The sequence below is a fragment of the Rhinopithecus roxellana genome, chromosome 18 (assembly GCF_007565055.1).
Source record: "Rhinopithecus roxellana isolate Shanxi Qingling chromosome 18, ASM756505v1, whole genome shotgun sequence".
NCBI lineage: Eukaryota > Metazoa > Chordata > Mammalia > Primates > Cercopithecidae > Rhinopithecus > Rhinopithecus roxellana.
In genome coordinates, this window is record NC_044566.1 from 1,645,734 (window position 1) to 1,668,361 (window position 22,628).

General features: G+C 38.8%; 1 protein-coding gene across 2 annotated transcripts in view; it reads left to right on the forward strand.

The window, feature by feature from the left end:
- The window catches only part of MYO16 (myosin XVI), a 609,548-nt gene that overhangs the window by 106,749 nt on the left and 480,171 nt on the right, over positions 1-22,628 (forward strand). For both annotated transcript variants that reach the window (XM_010384748.2, XM_010384747.2), the window contains exon 3: positions 17,582-17,652. In XM_010384748.2, coding sequence (XP_010383050.1) covers positions 17,582-17,652 — 71 coding nt within the window. The remainder of the gene's footprint in view (positions 1-17,581; positions 17,653-22,628) is intronic.

Sequence of the window (22,628 nt, forward strand, 5' to 3'; positions counted from 1 at the left end):
TGCAAGTTCTTATTTAAATTGCCTATCACTGCTGCTGATGAAATAAAAAGAAAAATAAGAGTATTTTTAAGTATCAATTTATATGTTTTTATTTTTCGTGTCTGATTTATGATCAGTTATATTAAATTTTATTTATAAAGGGCTGTGTATTACTCTTTTTTTTTGTTTTGTTTTATTTTGAGACAGAGCCTCACTGTGTCACCTAGGCTGGAGTGCAGTGGTGTGATCTCAGCTAATTGCAACCTCTGTCTCCAGGGTTCAAGCAATTCTCCTGCCTCAGCCTCCCGAGTAGCCGGGACTACAGGCGTGCACCACCACGTCTAGCTAATTTTTGTATTTTTAGTGCAAGCAGGGTTTTGCTATGTTGCCAGGCTGGCCTCAAGTGATCTGCCTGCCTTGGCCTCCCGAAGTGCTGGATGACAGGTATGAGCCACCGTGCCCAGCCAAGATCTCATACCAGATTAATATCTACGTTACTCTACTCGCCCTTGAATAATATTTTTTATTAATTTGTGCCAAGTGTGAAAAATGGACAGAACAGTTTACATAACCTAATAAGGTAATATATTATTCTCATCTTGATCAAGAGACTAGAGCTATAAAATTCTTATTACTAGTTCTTTAATCAGAATTTTAAATATTTTTCTTCTTACAAGAAACAAGAATATCTTCATTTTATTTTGTTACTATTTTGATGAGCCATAACTGCAGTGAAGGTAAGTCTGTATATTTTATAATAAATGAAAAAGGAATGGATAAAATTAACAAAAGTTACGGTTTGAGAAATATTAAGTGTTTGATGCGCCACAACTCTCACGAATTTCAGCATTTACTTAACGAAGTTGCTCTAAATAAAACATTCACTTCCATAAAAGATAACCCTTTAAACTTTGTTGTGGTATTTCTTTAAATATAGTAAAACCAAAAAATGATTACCTTAAAATATATTATACATATTGCAAATTTGTTGTCATCATGCCCACTCTCATCATGGAAGTGACCGATGTGACATTTCAAACCCACTGCAAGGCAGTGAATTCTCCAAAGCTATCTCCCACTGAAGGGGTGTAAAGCACATCAGCCAGTTCTTTGCCACTCCTACCATTGAGGCTTGGAGTCTACATCCTTTCTCCCTGCACTTCGGCAAGACTTTTTGGTTGCCAATAGACAAAACAGAACACAGCCCATAGATGCTGCAAGACTTCCAGACTCCATCAGAATCTGGGCCATGTGCTCTGTGGGGTTCCAGTTGCTGTGCAAGAAGTCCTGACTGCCTAGAACCACTGTGTGGAAACTACATGGGTAAAAACAGGTAGAGAGGCTGAGGCGGGTGGATTGCTTGAGCTCAGGAGTTCAAGATCAGCCTGGGCAACATGATGAAACTGTGTCTCTACCCAAAATACAAAAATTAGTTGGGTGTGGTGGTGTGTACCTGTAGTCTCAGCTACTCGGGTGGCTGAGGTGGGAGAATTGCTTGAGCTCAAGAGGCAGAGGTTGCAGTGAGCTGAGATAGCGCCACTGCACTCCCACCTGGGTGACAGAGCCAGATCCTGTATCAAAAAAAAAAAAAAAAAAAAAAAAGTGAGGTGCTAAATTGTAGATGGATAAAGAGATTATAGGTAGATAGACAGATGAATAGATGAAAGATAGAAGATAGATGGTAGATAATAGATAGATGGTAGGTGATCAATGATAGGCAGGTAGGTAGGTAGGTAGCTAGGTGGGGGGGGGGAGAGAGAGTGAGAGTGAGAGTGAGACAGACAGATAGATAAAAGAAAATCTCTCTCTGTCATGTTCATGGGGCCTCAGCTATTCTAGTCCCTAAGTTTTCTCAGCCCAGGCATGTAATTGAAGAAACATTCGGAATGACCCATCCCCAGCCACCATCTGACCACACCACATAGAAGACCTTAAACCAGATCTGGTCAACATAGCCCCATCAAGACCCAGATGTGTGAGCAAAGTAAATGATTTTAATTTCAGCCACTGTATGGGGGTCATAAATTGCATAGCAACAGATAACCTGCTGTGACCCATCTCAATTGAAAGCTCTTTCACAATCCTCTCCCAGTTCAGAGGCTTCACATCAGCGTTTGAACAATGTAGGACAGCTCTGCAACCAGTTGCTCAGTTATAATGAGAAAGTCTGCTTTGATCTCCACATTATCCTGGCTTGGGCAATAAGTTACATGGCTACACTAGGAATTAACTACAGATGTATTGCCTGAGTCAGGGAGGGTTTGTTTTTAAAAAACAAACCAACTCATGTTTACTAAAGTGCACCACGTAAGATTAAGGGAGTATCCCACAAATTTAAATAAAAAGTATGAACAGAGACCACCCATGAAACTGAACATAAAACCCAGGAACTTAGGACATCTGCTTCACTTTCTTTCTGCTCTTCATGCCCTCAAGTGAGGAGATTCGCTTTTTTTGTTGTTGTTTTGTTTTGTTTTGTTTTGAGACGGAGTCTCACTGTGTCGCCCAGGCTGGAGTGCAGTGGCGCGATCTGGGCTCACTGCAAGCTCCTCCTCGCGGGTTCCCGCCATTCTCCTGCCTCAGCCTCCGGAGTAGCTGGAACTACAGCGCCCGCCAACACGCCCAGCTAGTTTTTTTTTTTTTTTTTTTTTTTTTTTTTTTGTATTTTTAGTAGAGATGGGGTTTCACTGGGTTAGCCAGGATGGTCTCGATCTCCTGACCTCGTGATCCGCCCGCCTCAGCCTCCCAAAGTGCTGGGACGTGAGCCACCACGCTCGGCCTGGCTCTTTTCATTCTCCCTCTGCCTTCATTCCTCCTCTGCAGCTTGGGCTCTCATTTGCATGTAAACTATTATGGCCATCTCCATATGGCCCTTAGGTCACCTTCCATGTCCAGCACCCATAATTAAGTAAGTAGTCTCCGTGTCCCAATTCCAAATTCCCAGCTGGAAAATCCATCACGCCCAACTGGGATCAGATGTCCAGGTCCACTCAGTGGTATTCAGAGAATAAAGATACTAGATATGTAGTGGGGCCCCTCTCTGAACAGCTGAAGGGGGTAATGTTCAGAAAGGGAGTGTGAACAGGTATATACTGTGGTTATTAGGGAATAAATGAGATAAATAAAACTGTGAGATGTGATTTCTGTTCCCAATTTGAAATGTATCCTTTGGTAATTCACATGGTGATTGTATCTTATTCCTGTGTTTGGGAAATCTTGTGATCCCGTGGATTTTTCTCAAATCTCACATCAGACAAACACACAAAGGCTATATGAGCACTAAGACTCCGTGATTAATTAAAACCTGACAAGATAAGGATGTCATAGAATTATCTAAGATAAAAGGAAATGCATGATGAAACTGCAGGGTAGGGTGTGACCTCAGTTCCATAATGACATTTTTCAGATAGGACTAAAAGATGTGTTTGAAAGGAAAGGAGAGTGAGAAACAACCAGTTTAACCTGCAAGTTCTATTTGAGATTTCTACCACGAAAGCTTTGCTTCTAAAGCCACATGCTCAATAATTCTCACCTTTTGGAAAGCTTTCTCAAAGGGTGTCTACTGCCTCCTTTAAGCTTTGGTCCTGTCCCCAAAATTGACTAAGTAATAATCATCTGTAACATTTATATGGTATCTTATTTTTCACAATAATATAGTGCTTTCCTCACAGTTTTACAAATGAGGGAACTGAGGCTTACCGAAAAAGTCAAAGAGCATAGTAAGGGCCACAAACAGCACTGTGGTACAGCCCTTTTGGCTCCCGGGTTAGATTTAAGGAGTGGGCAGTGACATGTTAAGATACTTCTCTCCCCCTTGACTTACTTTTAAACGACTCTCTCTCTCTATATATATATATGTCACACACATATAGTTATTACATATATATGTGTATGTATACCATATACACTATACACATACACACATATGTATATGTGTATATATACTATATATGTGTATATATGTATATGTGTGTATATATAGTTATTGCATATATACATGTATATGTATTTATGTATATATAGTTATTACATAGGTATATATAGCTATTACAAATAACGTTTTACTCGCATTTTAATAACTTCCTCAGATATTGGCATGATGTTCTTTATTTTTGTTTTTATTATCTCAAGATACAAGCAAAATTCCATATTAGTAGTTATGTCAGTTCTTTTTGTTTATTTGTAAAAATGAGTCATTTTTTAAAACTGTTTATTTCTAAGATTTGGCATTAAAAAGAGCATTTTAAACTTACATAACGTAAATTGGCAGAGAATTTTATAGAGAGAAAATAAGAAGTGAAGCATGTATTTATATTGCATGCATCCTGGGTTTACTACTTCTACATCAAGATCTGAGGAAATATGCTATCAAGTTTATGATGTTATAATACTGTCACTTTACATCTGTTCTGGAATATATAGAGAGTCAATGATTTATAGGACTGGTTTTGGTAAGCAGACCATTCCTGATTCCCACCAGACAATTTGTACCGCAATAGGATATGTTAAAATTTCTGTAAAACATGTAAGTTTGACAATAGCCTTTTGAATATTTTATCCATCTTACAAAAACTTGGAAATTTCATCTTCAGCAAAAAAATAATAATGATTACTATAAATCTAATGTTAGCAAATTTCTTCTTCTCAGTGAGACATAACTATTTTCAGGGATTCTTCTGTCAGTTTTTAGATAATGGGGGAGACTGCTCCTGGAATTACAAAGAGACGACCACTGAAAATTTGTCCTTCATAAAGCAACGAGAACACTGGCACAATAAACTTTTTCAGGACTTTGGAGATTAATCAAAGGCTTCCAACAATCTAAGAAGCATTTGTAGGCCGGGCACGGTGGCTCACAACTAGAATCCCAGCACTTTGGGAGGCCAAGGCAGGTGGATCACTTGAGGTCAGGAGTTCGAAACCTGCCTGGCTAACATGGTGAAACCCTGTCTCTACTAAAAATACAAAAATTAGCCGGGTGTGGTGGCAGACGCCTGTAATCCCAGCCACTCAGAAGGCTGAGGTAGGAGAATCTCTTGAACCTGGGAGGCAGAGGTTGCAGTGAGCTGAGATTGTGCCTTTGCACTCTAGCTTGGGCAACAAGAGCGAAACTCCATCTCAAAAAAAAAAAAAAAAAAAAAAAAAAAAAAAAAAAAAAAGCAGCGTTTATTCAGGAACAAATGGTTGAACTTTGGCAAGAGCAGTGTTTTGTGGTCCTTCAACTTTTGTAGCCACCTCTTCTTCTCCCTAGCTCTGTAGTAGCCCTAAAACCCGGCAGCCTCTCAATCTTGGCAGCCCCATAAACCAGCAGCCTCGGAGAGACTGGAGGCTGCAGACTGGGTTTGGATCTCCTCCAAAAACACCATTCTTAGAGAATTATCATCATTTGACCTATCTGGCCACTGTCCTCACAAGATTTGTTTTCATATAAAGTGACTCAGAATAAGCTCACTACAAACCTTTTCCCTGGGGCGTTTGTAGAAAACAACCAGCAGGAATCCTTTAGCATTGCAACAATTGGGACCAACAAGAAGCCAAAACACTTAGAAGGAAATGAGAGGGCCGTAGAGTACTTCGAAAAACTGCAATGTATGCCCAGAATCTAGAAGGCTATGCACATGTTCAGAGCTGTGGGTGTGCTCATAAGATACCTGGGAAGACCCCAGTTTCTCTCCTAGGGTTGATCTTAAGGCTTTGCACAGGTAGAAGTGCAGACTAAGGAAAAGATGTAAACTGTCTCCAAGAGCACCACAGCAATGCCCCAGCACAGAAGTGTCCCAGCACAGAAGCCCAGCTCCTAAGTGAAGGCTAAGAGTGTTATTGCTTCAAGCCATTTAAGGAAATACGTTTACTCACTGACTACTACAATAAATAAGCAAAGAGTTCAGTGGCTACACATGACACATAATATAGACATTGCAGATTTAGTTAAGAAAAGTAATGAAACAAACAAACAATTACAAGCAGAAACAGCAACCTACCCAGGAGTGGACAGTGAATCTGATTTTCAAAGTTTCCACATTTTATTATTTATCATGTTTAGTGCTTTGTTTGGAATGTTTGTCCCCTCCCAAACTCATGTTAAAATTTAATTGCCATTGTAACAGTACTAAGAGGTGATTAGGCCATGTGGACTCTGCCCTCATGAGTGGTTTAATGCTGTTATCACAGGAGTAGGTTTGTTATTGTGGGAGTGGCTCCCTTCCAAAAGGATGAGTTTGGTCCCTTTTGCCCTCCCCTTCTTTCCACCTTACCCCATTGGATGACCCAGCAAGAAAGTTCTCACAATATACTGGCCCCTTGATTTTGGACTTCTCAGGATGTAGAACAGTTAGAAAATAAACTACCATTTAAAAAAATAAATTAACCAGCCTGTGCATTCTGTAATAGCAGCACAAACCAAACTAAGAAACATGGTTGTCAACAAAGAATTATGAGATATTCAAATAAACAAGAAAGTATGTTCCGCAGAGAGAGAAAAAAGTAGTCAACAGAAACTGTGTCTGAGAGAGCCCAGATATTAGATTTACCGGAGAGGGATTTTAAATACACGATCATAAAAATGTTCAAATAACTAAAGAAAATTATATCTAAATCGCTAAAGGAAAGTATGAGAGTGGTATCTCCCCACATAGAGAAGAACAATTATAAACAGAAACAAATAGAAATTCTGAAGTTGAAAAGTACAGTAACTAAAATTAAATATACACTAGCAGAAATAAAGTGTACCTAAGCTGGCAAAACAAGCAGTGAATTTAAAGATAGATCAATTAAGATGATCCAGTCTGAGGTAGAGAAGAAAAAAACAATGAAGGAAAATGAGCACAGCCTCAGGGGGCCTGTAGAGCACCATCAAGTGTACCAGCGTACATAATGGAGTCACAGATGAGACGAGAGAGACAAGGCAGGAATGATATTGGAGGAACGAATGGGTGACAACTTGCCGAATTTGATGGAAAATATTAATGTACACATCTAAGAAGCTTCTCAAATTCCAGGTTGGATAAACTGAAACAGATCCACACCTAGACACAACATAATCCAACTGTGAAAAGCCAAAGGCAAAAAATATCTTGAAAGCATAAATATAGAAGTTATGCTTCATGTACAAGGGTTCCTCAAGAAGATTAACAGCTGACTTCTAATCAGAAACCATGGAAGCCAAAAGGCAGAAAGATGACAAATTCAAAGTGCTAAAAAGGAAGACTGCCAGCCAAGAATTCTATATCCATAAAAAGGACTTTTCAAAAATGGAGGAATATTAAGACATTAATGAAAAACAAAAACTAAGAGAATTTTTCTCTAACAGATCTGCCCTTCATGAAACAGCAAAGGGAATCTTTCAGGCTGAAATGAAAGACATTTGACTTGAATTCACATAACAGATAGACAGCACTTGAAATTTAAACACATAAATAAATATAAAAAAAAGTATTGCCTATTTTTGTTACTCTAATCTTTAATTATATTTAAAACATAATTACAGAAATAAATGAACTTAAGTCTGTTATAAATGAGCACACATCGCATAAAGATGTAATTTGTTTGAACATGATGACCCAAAGTTAGAAGGGTAGCGGTAGAGGGCACAGCTGGCTATATAAGAGAAAAGTTCTTGTACACTCTTGAAATTTAGTTGGCATTAATCTGAACTAAATTATTATAAATTAATATATTAATTGTAATCCCAAGGGAAATAATGAGAAAATAAATAATATATGAAAATAAATGCATGAGAATCAAAATGGCATGTAAATTAGTACCTATTTACACAAAAAAGGCAGCAATGGGGGCATAGAAGAATGAAACAGGTTTAATACGCATAACAAAAAGCAAAATGGTAGGCATAAATCCTACTTTATCACTAATTGCATTAATATAAATGGATTTAATACTCAAAAGGCAGAGATTAGCAGAATTGATTAAAAAGTCATCCAGCTATATTTTGCCTATAAGAGACATCTGTTGGATTCAAAGACACAAATTGGTTGAAAGTAAAACATGGGAAATCATGTACCATTCAAAAAGTAACCTGAAAAGTGCCAGAGTACATATGTTAATATCAGGTAACTCAACTTTAAGGTAAAAATTATTATTATAGAAAAAATAAGGACATTATATAGTTATAAAGGAATTATTCCATCATGAAGATATAGAAACTATAAATATATATGTGCCTAACAACAGGGTTCCAAAATACATGAAGCAAAACTGACAGAATCGAAAGGAAAAATAGAGCATGCATAGATATTTGAATATTTCAGTACCTTTCACAGCAATGGATGGAACTAGACAAAAGTTCAAGAACAAGAAGACTTGAACAACTATATACAGCAGAAATTTATCAAACGTGCTATTCCACAACAGCAGAACACGCATTCTTCTGAAGAGTGCATGAAACATTCTCCACGACAGACCACATACAAAACCATAAAACAAGTGTCAATAATTTTTAAAAGAATTAAAACATTACAAAGTGTGTTCGTTCACCATAATGGAATGAAAATAAAAATACTCAATAGATGGAATATTATAAAATTCACAAATATACAAAAATTATCTAATATGGGCTAAATTTTGTCCTGCCCTGACCCCTCCCCTCAATTCATATGTTGAAACTTTAGCCCCCAGTAACTCAGAATGTGACTGTATCTGAGAACAGGACATTAAGGAGGCCAATAAGTTAAAAAGAGGTCATTAGGGTGGGCTCAAATCTAATATGACTGGTGTTTTAATAAGAACAAATTTGGACATGCACAGGGTGTGCCATCAGAGAGTCACATGTGAGGACACAGTGATGACACAGTGAGAAGGCGGCCATCCACAAGCCAAGAAGAGAGGCCTCAGAGGAAATCAAACTGTCAACACCTTGATCTTGGACTTCTAGTTTCCAGAACTATGAGAAAATAAATTTCCATTGTGTAAACCACCCATCTGAGGTATCTTGTTATGGTAGCTCTAGCAAACTACTACATTAACCAGAATACTCCTACATAACCAATGTATCAAAAAAGAAATCACAATAGATATTATAAAATAAGGTTAGACAAATGAAATGAAAATACTACATATTAAAAGATGTAAGGTATAACTAAAGCAGTTCTTATGGAGAATTTTATAGCTGTAAACACTCATCTTTCTTTAATAATTTCATTTTTAGGAAAAGCTTTAGATTCACAGCAAAATTAAGGGTAAGGTACAGAGATTTTCCATATAGCCCCTGCTCTGACACCTGCATAACCTCCCCTGTTATTAATCTCCCTGACCTGAATGGTACACATTTTATGATTGATAAACCTACATTAACACAACCTAATCACCCAAAGTCCATAGTAATAAATGCTTATATTTAAATACATAAAAGTATCTTAAATTAACCTAACTTTTTTTTTTTTTTTTTTTTTTTTTTTTTTTTTTTGAGACGGAGTCTCGCTCTGTCGCCCGGGCTGGAGTGCAGTGGCCGGATCTCGGCTCACTGCAAGCTCCGCCTCCCGGGTTTACGCCATTCTCCTGCCTCAGCCTCCGGAGTAGCTGGGACTACAGGCGCCCGCCACCTCGCCCGGCTAGTTTTTTGTATTTTTTAGTAGAAACGGGGTTTCACCGTGTTAGCCAGGATGGTCTCGATCTCCTGACCTCGTGATCCGCCCGTCTCGGCCTCCCAAAGTGCTGGGATTACAGGCTTGAGCCACCGCGCCCGGCCTAACCTAACTTTTTATATTCAAAAATGAGGAAAAGTAGTAAACAATATCCAATGCCAGTAAAAGGAACGATATAATAAAGGTTTGAGTAGAAATAAAAGAAATATAGAGGAAAACAATAGAGAAATCAATAAAACCAAAACTTGGTCCTTTGAAAAGATCAACACAATTGAAAACCTTAGCTAAACTGACAAAAAAAAAAAAAAAAAAATGACCAAACCAAACCAAAAGAAAAATCACTAAAATTAGGAATGAAAGAGGATACAATAGTGCCCCCTTACCCATGATTTTGATTTCCATGGTTTTAGGTACCTATGATCAATCCTGGTCCAAAAATAAAAGATAGAGAATTCCAGAAATAAATAATTCCAAAAAGTTTAAATTGCACAATATTCTGAGTAGCGTAGTGAAACCCTGTGCCATCTCACTCCATTCCATCTGGGACACGAATCAACTCTTTATCCAGCATATATACTGTGTACACTACCTGCATGTTAATCATCAATATCTTCTGCTCTTGTGTCTAACCATTGGCACCATCATGGCTCAGTGATCCGGCATCACCTGGAACACAGGAACCTTTTCTGACCTATCATCAGAAGGTCAATTGTAGCCTAATACAACATCACAGTGTCTATGTCATCTCATCATATAGTCATTTTATTATCTCACATCATCACAAGAAGAATAAGAGTGAGTACAATACAATAAGATATTTTGAAGAGAGAAAGAGACCATATTCATATAACTTTTATTACAGTATATTGTTATAATTGTTCTATTGTATTATTGTTAACCTTTTCTCTGCCTAATTTATGAATTAAATTTTATCATAAGTATGTACATATAGGAAAATCATAGCATATATGAAATTTTGTTCTATCAGCAGTTTCAGGCATATGCTGGAGATCTTGGACTGTATCCCCCAGAGAAAAGGGAAGTATACCGTATATTAGAATCAAACTTAAAATGGGTTAAAAGGTAATACTAGTAAAATTATACGCCAAAAAAATTAGACAACCCACAAGAAACAAAGAAATTCCTAGAAAGACACAAATCATGATAGGCTTATATAAAATAGATTTAATTAATAAAATCTTTCCACAAAGGAAAGACAAGGCACACATGGCTTCCAAATGATTACAGAAGAATTAATACTAGTTTTCATAAATGCTTTTAAAAATGTGAACAGGAAAAGAGTACAGCCTAACACACTCTATATGACCAATCAAATAATAATAATATCAGTAACAACAGGTATACCGAAATATAAGATCAAGGGAAACAATATAAAATTGAAACTGACTCACAAGTGATGCACATGATACAGCTATCAGATTTGATTTCATAATTACTCCAACATGTACAATAAATAATGATAAAACCTTCTACCAGGTAATTAAAATCTATATGAAAGTATCAAATGGAAAGTGTAGAACTAAAAAATAACGTGACAAATTAAAATTGAATTGATGGCTTTAACAGTTGATTGTACATGGCTGAAAAGGATTTCATATTGTGGCAGGGCAGTAGAAAATATCCAGGGTAATATATTGAGTGAAAACAAAGGAAGGCCTAAGAGATATAAGGAAGATGATGATAATGCTGAGCATAATCTCAGTGTGATCCTTGAGGAGGAGAAGGAATGAAATGGGTTATAAGTAATATTTGAAGGGAAAATGGTAATTCAGTTTTCAGAACAAATTCAAGATATATAGCCAGTGATTCAAGAAGCACTACAAATCATTCTGATCCCTTTTGTCCTCTGTCTTCTCCACTACCAGTGCCAACTAGATTATACACTCTATGAAGGTAAGATTGTTTTCTATTTCTTCTCTGTACATCTGTACCTCTTGGGATAGTGCTAACTATTAATACAAAAAGGACGCTCACTAAATATTTGTTTCGTTTGTCATAACTGCACACTGGATTGCAATTGGAGAATCTAGGTCAGTGGGGCCTTGAAGATCTTGGACTTGGCTTACAGTCTTCAGGATTTAGTCAGGTCCAGTTTTGATTAAGTTGGGTGGGAAAAAAGAAATCGTAAAGCCATGGCCAAAGTGACATGAAATGCATTTTTACTGGTTGAAGACTGTGAGGTCTCTGGGGCTAAGGTGGGTCTCAGCTACTGCTTGCTTCAAGCTAATTCACCCATAATTCCCTTGCTAAGGCTGGAACCTAATGCACCTTGACTTCATGCCCAGCCCTGATGGGTCTCCTTGTCCAGGACAGTGGCTGGTAGCAGTCTTGAGCATCCTGTGAATGCATGTGGATCTGTGTCAAATCAGAAGCAAACACTTAAGGTATGACTGAGCAGCTCACTTGAATAAAGACTTCAGGCAGAGCCCACCAAAGCTCCGACAACCTAGCTCGACCCTCTTATCATGAACCTACTGTTTCCAGGCTGGACGGAAACAAGCTGAACAGTCCTTGGATGCTGATTCCCTTGGCTGTCTATGCTTCTCGGTATTATAGTCATCAAGGAACATAGGGATCAATGGACACATTTTTGACTGCCTGAATTTAATAACCTGTGACAGAACAATTTGTGTCTTTCCAAAGTTTGGGTAAGGATCTGAAACATAGTGAGGGTCGACGGTCATTGCCCAGACTCAGTCTCTGACTGGAGGCCTCCCCATCCACTGCGGCCTGAGCACCTCCTGTGAGCTCACACTGATTATTCCAGATCCACAGATCCATTCCAGAGGTCCAGCTTAATATGCATGTATTGAGAATACTGTGTATCCCGAGGGACCTGTGGAACACGAGGCACTAGGGGCCAAACTCTCAATGACAAAGTAATGGGAAAGGATCTTCCATCAAGTCTTTGCCACTTACTAATTCGGTCACTTCCAAATGAGGCGTTCAGAGGTAATTTCCTGAGATTGTAAAATCTTAGCAGTTTTTCTCAGAATGTCTTTAAGGGACCATCTGCACCAGAATCTCCTGCAGTGTGTGTGCATGTGTTTTTTTAAAAACACAATTTTAGATCCCACAACAAGCTCCTGAATCAAAGGACTGAAGAGATGGGACTAGGAACTGATTCTAATGGGGGCAGAAATAGCTCCTAAAGGTACAAACATGGGATTTTGAAGGGCAAAAACTCTTAGCTAAAGCAACGATTTTGTGACCCTCCATCCGGCCACATTCCATAAGTAGCTATCCCAGCCTGTCAGCATTATTACAGTTTCACAGAGGGTGAGGGGGTGATAATAAAAAACAGATTGAGAAGCCCTGAACTAGGAAAATTCATCTTAATAAAATCCTCAAGTTATTCTTATACATCCTAAAGTTTGAGCTCTAGTTACGAAAGGAAATCTGTATTTCAGCCACACTGCTGTGCAAATAGACGTTTCTGTGGTGTTGATAACATAATTTCTATATTCCTGCTTCTTGCTTCGCTTCTTGATTGACATGTTAATGAGATAAGATATAATTTTCAAAGGCATTCTCAGACGACTAACAACTGTATGGAAATTCTCAGGCATCTATTTTTAGAAGTCTTCACATTGATGTTTTCATTATCATTTCAGGAGGAAAAAAATGACACTGGCTTGATCTGGCTTGATACTTTGTGGTTATTCATTGTAACTTCTTTATTTAGAAATAAAATCAAACTTACAGAACACTTTCCCAGATAACACAAGAACTCCCATATATCCTCTATCCGGGTTTACCAATTGCTAACTTCGTACCATGCATGATTGTCCTTCCTTCTGTCTGGAAACTGTCTTCTGCAGGGCTTATAGTAGGAACAGAATTGAGAACCCAGGTATGCTTAGTTTTATCTTCCTTTCCTCTGTTGATGTTAAATGTAACACCTTTGTGAATATAAGAGCCACTGTAGTGGAGATTGTGTGAGAGTAGGTACAGATTGCTATGCAGTACCTACTATATACCTACTGTATAGATTGCTATACAGACCCCTAGCTAATGGGGTCTCCGAAGACTTTACAGATAAATGGTTGCAATACAGTATGTAGAAACACAAAATAAATGCTGACAACCAGGTGGACTATTGCGTTTGGTTATTGTTGGTGATGGTGGGAACCAGCTGCGTAGTCTATTAAAGCCACTTATGGCTTTTATGATGTATTTTAGTCCATTTTTTACCCCAATAGCTGAAAATTTGGAGAATGAATGTTTCTTTTTAAATATCAGATCATGCCCCCCCGCCCCACCGCCCACAGGCATCTCGATGGAGTTCTGCTGCAGCTTGATGATGAAGCCACAAATATACAATAAATGCTGAATCCGGTCCAAGCGGCAATACTATAAAAGGAAGCATGCGCTTCGTTATTCTGTTTGGTCCCCAGATGGCTGTTTTCCTTAGGCTGTTTCCTTGCAGATTTTGTCATAACAGAAAGACTCAGAGTGGTGCTGCCGTTTCACTTGACTGGCCGCTCCAATCATGTTATTACAAGGTTGCTGTGAACCCATACCTTTTTGGGTAACGTATTTTAACAGAAATTTGAGTAATTTCCCACACAATTAGTAATTCTGAGACCACTACAATGGATCTTGATCCTGGCTGTGATTCTGAAGTTTTGCTTTCTGATTCTGGGGTTAAGGGCACAATCACTGGAGTCCTGTGGCTGCACTTGAGTTCTAGTTCCATCATGTACCTATGGTTTCAGGGAACTACGTAATATAACAGAGCCTCGGCTTCCTTATTAGTAAAAGAAAGAGTGACAGTTCTAGTGTCCGTATTATAGAGGTATGGAGAGAATTAAAGTAATTCTTACATGTAAGGTACTTAGTACAGGATTACACCAAAAATGTTCTACATGTGTTAGTTTCATAATTTTCTTCTCAAAATTGTTATAAACTGGTTATTATACAAATGATGTTTTCTTCATTATATCTTCATATTTAGGTCCCTCACAATTCCAGTTTTTAACCCTTAGCAGAGTCATAGAATTTAGCTCACACTACTATATGTATATGCAAAGAATAAACCTATTTCTTATTTGGCCAGTAGTTGATTTTGTCTTATTCTTGAGTCCTTACTCATGGTAATGATGGGCAAGCCAGTTAATATCGAGTTTGTGGTTCTAACATGGTTCCATCTTGATCATGCAAACAGCCCTCTCAAAAAAACTGTCCTATCTAGGAAAAACAAAACACAGGTTGCCCTTTTCTCACTAGGATGATGCCTGGCTGGATGGAGGAAGAAGCTTATCTTCCTCGCATGTTTCCCTGTGATGAGAAGGACCTTCAGAGAGCTTGAGTGTAGCCCTGCTCTCATTCCCGGGCGTTCCTGGGCAATGTTCTTTATGAGTTTCATGATTGCCCACTTTAGTGATCTGGAGCTCTCCCTTGCCAGCTCATGAGAGCCAACTGTTAAAATTCCAGGAATTTTATGAGTTGGTTGTGAAACAGTTAAATAATACCTATATTAAAAATCAACTGACATGAACTTACAATGCAGTAGATTGTATTTAAAGCAAAGGTAACAAAGATTCACTTTCTCCATGCTCAGCATTCTCCTTTGCTGTGTATATTTCCCCCTTTGTTCCACTTTTGTTTGATAAATTATACACTCAACCTCCAGGATAATATGCTAAATTTGCCTCACGTATATTCTGCATTTAAATTCAACATTTAGTAACCAGAAAGTTTGAAAACGTTCAGAATAGATCTTAAAGTATGGATTCTATGATATATTATTATGGGGTTTTATTACACATAGTCATTCCAGTCATTTATTGATCCTTACGAAGTGCCTGGAGCATGCTACATATGTTGTCTCATTTAATTCTCACAATACCCCCATGAAGTGAGTATGACTGTCCATTGTTTTACTGACGAAAAACTGAGACATAAAGTTCAGTAGCTTTCCAGGTCTCAGGCTGAAACCTGTGTAACCCCAAACCCAAAGAATATGGATCACTGATTTCTATTATGTATACTTCACTGTGTGTCTGCATAATGGACTCTGCATAAAAATCTGATTGCATTTTGCTAATATTATAACATGATACAATCTACTTCACACTGTCTTTGTAGTGAGATCACACTTGTGCTATTTCTTTGCAGAATATAAAAAAATCAATATTAGTTAATTCATGATGGATAATTTCATTTGCTAAAAGGATAAATACTAGAGTAAAAGTGCTGTCTATCATCTGAGGAAACCATTGGCAAATGTATGAAATGAACTTTCTATTATCATGAAAGGGATTTTAAACATTAAGAGTAATGAGTACTTGAGGTTGCAAGAGGTGCCTTCATTTATTTTATATATATACATATATATACACATATATATATACACACACACATATATATGTATATATAGAGAGAGAGAGGCAGAGAGAGAGCGAGGCAGAGAAAGAGTGGGAGGAAGAGCATCTCCATACCACGTAACAGGACCGTTCTTGGAAGTACAGTGAAGAACAAAAGAAAAATGGCCTTGGCTTCCTCAACTTTTCTTGTAACAGCAGAGAAAGAAGATAACCCAGCTGGCAAATGAATACGATATGAGCTGTCAGGTTACAGCTGAACCTACAAGTTTGCCACCTTTGAGAATGTTTTTGTAACACACTACTCAATGTGAGCAGATTCTAGGTTATGAAAATAATTAAATCCTTGATTGCAGAAAGAACATCATCAAAGGAAAGTCCCTTGGCAATGAATAGATGTGAACATGCTTCTATTTAGGAACTTCTTCCTGGATGTGCTCCAAGAGTGCGCTGATGTGAGGAAAGGGTGGCCGGGGCACACGGGGCAGGGCAGGCTGACCTGGCTCACAGGTGGAGGCCTGTCTCCCTCATCACACCCACTGCACCCACCGTCAAAGAGCTCGACCTTCCTGGAGAGGAAGCTTTGCATAGTCACGATGTCTGCCAAGACTCATGTTGCCTTCTGTGATATGCAGTTAGATTTGGGGAAGATAGTCAGAGACTAGACATTGGAACACATAAAAGAACTGGAGTGCCATAGGAAAGAAGGCCCCTTCAGGCAACATTTCACTTTACAGATAAAGTTAATTGGGAAGACAGTATGCCTCAGTGAGGTATGAGTTTGAACCTGAGCCATTTTGTACCGTTCTGTGTAATAATGAAATAAAAGAGTAACTGTTGCTTTAATTTTGTGTGTGTGGAAAATGCATTCATGGTATTTTATTAAAAGTATGATATTGCTGTTAGAAGTGGAAACCATTATAGTGCTTTGGGGATTGAGGAATCTTTCTGTGGGGCTGGTCTTACAGCTTCATTTTAAGTAGCAGAGAATGGAACACAGTCAATCAATCTCCTAATAGTCTGTGGCATTCTGTGTACTAATGAATTCACCTTTGCTGTTCAAATGGAAATACAGGTCACCTTTCAACTGTGAATTTATTCTAGTAATTGGTATATAGTTTGATCCATTTGACTTAACTTAACTAATTTGGATATATGTGGCTTTGTTCTGAAGTGCTTTGTGAGAATGGTGGAAACATTGCCAAGGGTTCATGGCACCAGTGGAAGGTTAATGTTAAAAAGTAAGCTTTTATTGCTTTAAGCCAATGGGCCTTAATGAATTAAAAATAAAAATAAAAATTCAGTGACCTAATGCCCATGTGAACCTAATGAAGTAATTTCTTTCATTTTGCTTTTCGTTCTACAATGGATGCATACACCAGACACTTTGAAACAGTAAACTTTAAAAAATCTGTTTCACTTTCTCATTAATTTGCATGGTTGTAATAGGAAATTATGTCGCCCAACTATGGAATAAGTTTGAAGATGACGAGAAACACCACCAATCATCACATCAAATAGGGTCAGATGTCACAGAAGCTGTCTTTGTTGGTGTTCACAGCTGTTTGCATTTTAGATATTAATGAAAGGCTACACATTTGGTTCCACACGTGGAGGAAGGACTCTCTGTAACTCCATTCTCCTCTCTGTTGTTTTCAGTGCTTCGGCTCCTGAAGGAGGGGGCAGACCCCCACACCCTCGTCTCCTCGGGAGGGTCCCTGCTCCATCTGGTAAGAACCGGCACAATCAGTGCCAGTGCATGGGGCCACCCGGGGGAGAATACATTACAGGTTCCAACCCAGGAACCAAATGCACATCTCACGGACGATGATCAGAAAGATGATGTGTTTCTAATTAACAGGCTTGGATAATCGGCTGCAATTATTATGAATTACTGTATTGAAGTTTGTAAGTAATCTTTCATCAATGAAGTTAGAATTTCTGCCCTAAAGAAATCACTTTTAAAAACGAATAGCCTTCAAAATAAGTTAAATAATATTGTATCAGTTATACAGTATTAGGCAATCACCCTTTCTTTTTTCCCACAAGTTGTCCTTATTCCTCTAATGAGATTTTACTATATTTTGCTCGTGATCCAGCTCATAGAAATGCAAATATAGCCTGCCTTGTAGTATTTTAGAAACAAAGAAGGGGGTAAGTGAATAAATAAGTAACTACATTTAAAAATATTATATTATAAATAACTACGTTTAAAATATCATATTAGGTCATGTGCAAGAAGTTTTTGCTGGTTCTGTTAGGGGCAAAAATAAAGTAAAAGTCAATAAGTATTCGATTTGGTGGTCTTTACCACTAATTTAAAGATAGAAACTTAATTTTGAAAAATATAAATTAACTTAAGATATCAGTCTAATTTATGACTGTCTTTCAACACAAAAAATAATGTTGTATTTCTTCACACTATAGCAAACTGTAGTAGAGGGGGTCACACCCGTAACTTCCAGAAGCGTCTTAACGTCACATACATTTTCAACCTTGATTGCACCTGGGAATCACATGGCTGTTATTAGAATACTGACACCTGACTCCCAACCTGAGTTGACCCCACAAAGATTCTTTCTTCTTTTCTCTGGGATGTAGCTTGACCGCTGGGAGTTGTTAAGACTTCCCAGGTGATTCTAATTTATGGCCAACACTGGGAAAAAACTGCATGAAAGAGAAACTGGTGTATACCAAAGGCTCAAGAGATCTGGAATGCAAGTTATTACATAGTCAGCAGAACAGAAAAAGAACAGAGAATATTGTGATAGAAGACAGTTTGCCAAACAATATAGGCACTTTCTCTCTAGCATTGGAAATAGATACAAAGAGAGATTTCCAGGTAACCTTTTCCTTCTCTGGAATGTTTTGGTTATGAAACGTCTCTGTTTTACACTCAGATCCTTATATGACTTCCATGATATTTTCAAGGAGTCCTACCTCATTAGTCCCTAGATCCTAGGTTTTATTTTAAGCAATCCTAGACTAGGCACATTCCGCTAAGAGTCTTCCGTAGATCAACATTCTCTTCATGGCAAATATCATAAGCCTGTTTTTTTGTTTGTTTGTTTGTTTTTGTTGTTGTTGAGACGGAGTCTCGCTCTGTCACCCAGGCTGGAGTGTAGTGGCGCGATCGCGGCTCACTGCAAGCTCCGCCTCCCGGGTTCCCGCCATTCTCCTGCCTCAGCCTCCCGAGTAGCTGGGACTACAGGCGCCCGCCATCTCGCCCGGCTAATTTTTTGTATTTTTAGTAGAGACGGGGTTTCACCGTGTTAGCCAGGATGGTCTCGATCTCCTGACCTCGTGATCCGCCCATCTCGGCCTCCCAAAGTGCTGGGATTACAGGCTTGAGCCACCGCGCCCGGTCCGTCAGCCTGTTTTTCAGGTCTAGTTATCAGCATGTTTGCACGTCCCAGTAGAAGACGGACCTCTTCCATGAACAAATCAGTGCAAGTCATTGTTGCTGTTACTAGGAAAGTGTTATTTCTGTGTATTTATGTGTGAGAGAGAAAGAGGAAGGAAAGTAGAAGGAAAAGGAGAGGGAAGGGAAACACAAGGGGCACGGGGACAGGGAGAGACTGTCACTTCTTCACGTGTGTGTATATAGAGAGAGATTAGATTGATATGTTAATTTTGATATTTTTCAAAATTAAGTTCCTATCTTTAAATGAATTGTGAAGACCACCAAATCAAATACCTGTTGACTTTTACTTTATGTTTGTCCCTAACAGATATAGATAGGCAGGCAGGTAGGTAGGTAGGTAGGTAGGTAGGTAGGTAGGTAGGTAGGTAGGTAGATAGATAGATAGATAGATAGATAGATAGATAGATAGATATAGATATAGAGTATCTGACTTTGAATGAACACATGCATCTCTATGTTCCCAATCAACACATTAGCAGTTGCTTTCTTGACCTTTGAAATGAAGCCACAAGACCACCATCTCTCATCCCCTTGGCAGCTGCCAGCCAGTTTTAAACCGCCATCTCTCTTTTCTGGATAAACAGTTTTCTCACTCTTCTCCCAGGTTCCATCTTTGCCTACACTGTCCTGTTTCCCATTCTCAGCCAGGTCATGTCACTTCTGTATCTGAAATGCTCCAACAACTTTCCTTCTCTCATAAGTAAAAGCCAAAGTCCTGCTTATGACCACACCATGATCTGTCTCAAGTCCCAGCCCACAGCCATTGCATCTTCTCCAGTCACTTTCCTTCTGTGCTCTGCTCTGCTGACACCAGTCATCTTGCTGCTCATTCAGCACCGGCCCATGCTCCTGCTTCGTGTGCTCTTGCTGGGTTTCCACACGGCACAAGCCTCCCAGATGTACACAGCTCGCTTGCCGACTTGCTGTGGGTCTCTGCTCAACGTGACCTAAAGGAGCAGCCCTCCCTGGCTTGCCCTATAGGGTATAGTAACTCACCACTGATGCCTCACAAGCAACTCCATTTCCATCCCTTTATCTTGTTCTTTCCCATCTTTGATAGCACACTTGTCACCAAACCCATCATAGGTTCAGGTGACTCTTTTCTATTTCCTAGAATGTTAGCTCCATCAGAGACAGGACTTGTCATTTTTTGCATGAATATTATAATGCCCAGGAGAGTGCCTGATACTCAGAGATGCTCAGTAGATTTGTTAAGGAGATAAGCTAATTAATTAAGGTTACTACTTAACTAACATCTGACACTGTGATAGATATTGGGGTGAAAAGATGCAAAATGCATAAACTGTGTGCCTCTGAGGGAGACAGAAAAAGAAACCACTGATTGCAGCGGACTGAAGAGGGATTCGCAGAGGACAGTGAAGGAGGCAAACAATGGGGCCACTTGGCTGCTTCTGGCCATCAGTTACAAAGGCTTTTCTCACTCTCCTGGTCCGGCTTAATAACCCTTTTGTCCAAGCTCTCATAACATACACCCCTTGCTTCTCTGTAGATATTGCCACAATGGAGCATGATTAATGGAATATGTGGCTTTTTCTCTCTGCTAGACTGAAATCTCAGAAACCGTGACTGTCTTGGATACTTTTCTTAGCATGTGATGCATAGTGAATAGTTGGCCAAGGTCTCATAAGGTACCCTCCTTGCTTCTCCATAGATCTTGTCACAATGGATTCTAATTAATGGAATATGTGGCTTTTTCTCTCGGCTAGACTGAAATCTCAAAAACTGTGGCTATCTTGTATACTTTCCTGTTCTTAGTGCGTGATGCATAGTGAATACTCAATACATACTCAATGAATGAATGCATGAGCTCTAGGGATATAAGGCGTGATGCATAGTGAATACTCAATACATACTCAATGAATGAATGCATGAGCTCTAAGGATGTAAGGGTTTCTTAGGGTGAAGACCTAGGTAACAGTATGCAGAGTATACTCTAAGCCTGGGTAACAGAGTAGAAAGATTCAGAAATGGTAGCGTTTGAAGGAAAAAGAAATGAGAAGATTAAACTGATGAGGGAGATGGAAAGCACTTTATTAACGCCCAACCCAGTGCAAAAATATTGTATTTTTATATTGTTATGCAAAGGTTGTGAGACTAAGACAAAGTGGAAGATGAATCTGGAGGACGGATAAGGAAACCTCGTGGCAGCTGAAGGAGGGGGCGCTTAGTGCTGAAGTCTCCTTTTCCTGGGGTTACCAAGTAAATAAAAACAAATGAAAAATTGCAGGTTGCTGGAGAGATGAAATTACAGGGTTTCAAAATGTCTTAAGTACTGAAAAAGGCAATTTAGCCATCTAAAATGTCAAGCGTGAGTATCTGTGCCGTTTGCCTCACCTTTTGGGCATCCCACGTTATGGAACCTGATGCTTCATCAGCACTGAGTTCTAATTATAGACGATCAGGGACTTTGAGGGAAAGGCAGAATGCATTTGTGGAGCATCAGGAATCAGCTACAGAAATTACTGAGTTGTGTTGTTTAACTCAATTGTTAAAAGTGGATATTTGAGAAACATATTTTAATATTTTTGGCCATATAATATCTTTAAGTTTTATCTTCTTTTTCATAAATTTTCAACAAATACATCTGAATTAATCTTTTTGCCTCATCATTTATTGAATCATGTCTGTGTTAAACATATGGCAGGTATCAGGTACTCTGACAGAAGGGGATTAATTGCAAAAAGTAACAACGTCTGTATCCCAGGCATTTGGTCTCATGAGGACAGTATAGAAGAGACCTTAGATTTAACTCTTTGCAAAAATATTATGTTTATGAAGTAAAAACCAGTATTACATAGGCTTGGCTAAAATATCTGGGGTTTTGTTATTACCTTTATTCAATGAGCAATTGAGAAGGAGCTCCCGATGGTAACTAAACCCTCAGCCTCAGACTATAGCCAAGTTTGGATGAAATATATTAGAGATAAGAAATACTCTTTCTTTGATCAAGTGAATTCTAGATATAGGAATTTAAACAGTGGAATTCATGTAGCTGTTAAAAATATTGAGCCGGCTGGGTGCGGTGACTCACGCCTGTAATCCTAACGCTTTGGGAGGCCGAGGCGGGTGGATCACGAGGTCAGGAGATTGAGACCATCCTGGCTAACAAGGTGAAACCCTGTCTCTACTAAAAATACAAAAAATTAGCTGGCATGGTGGCGGGTGCCTGTAATCCCAGCTACTTGGGAGGCTGAAGCAGGAGAATTGTGTGAACCCGGAAGGTGAAGCTTGCAGTGAGCTGAGATCGTGCCACTGCACTCC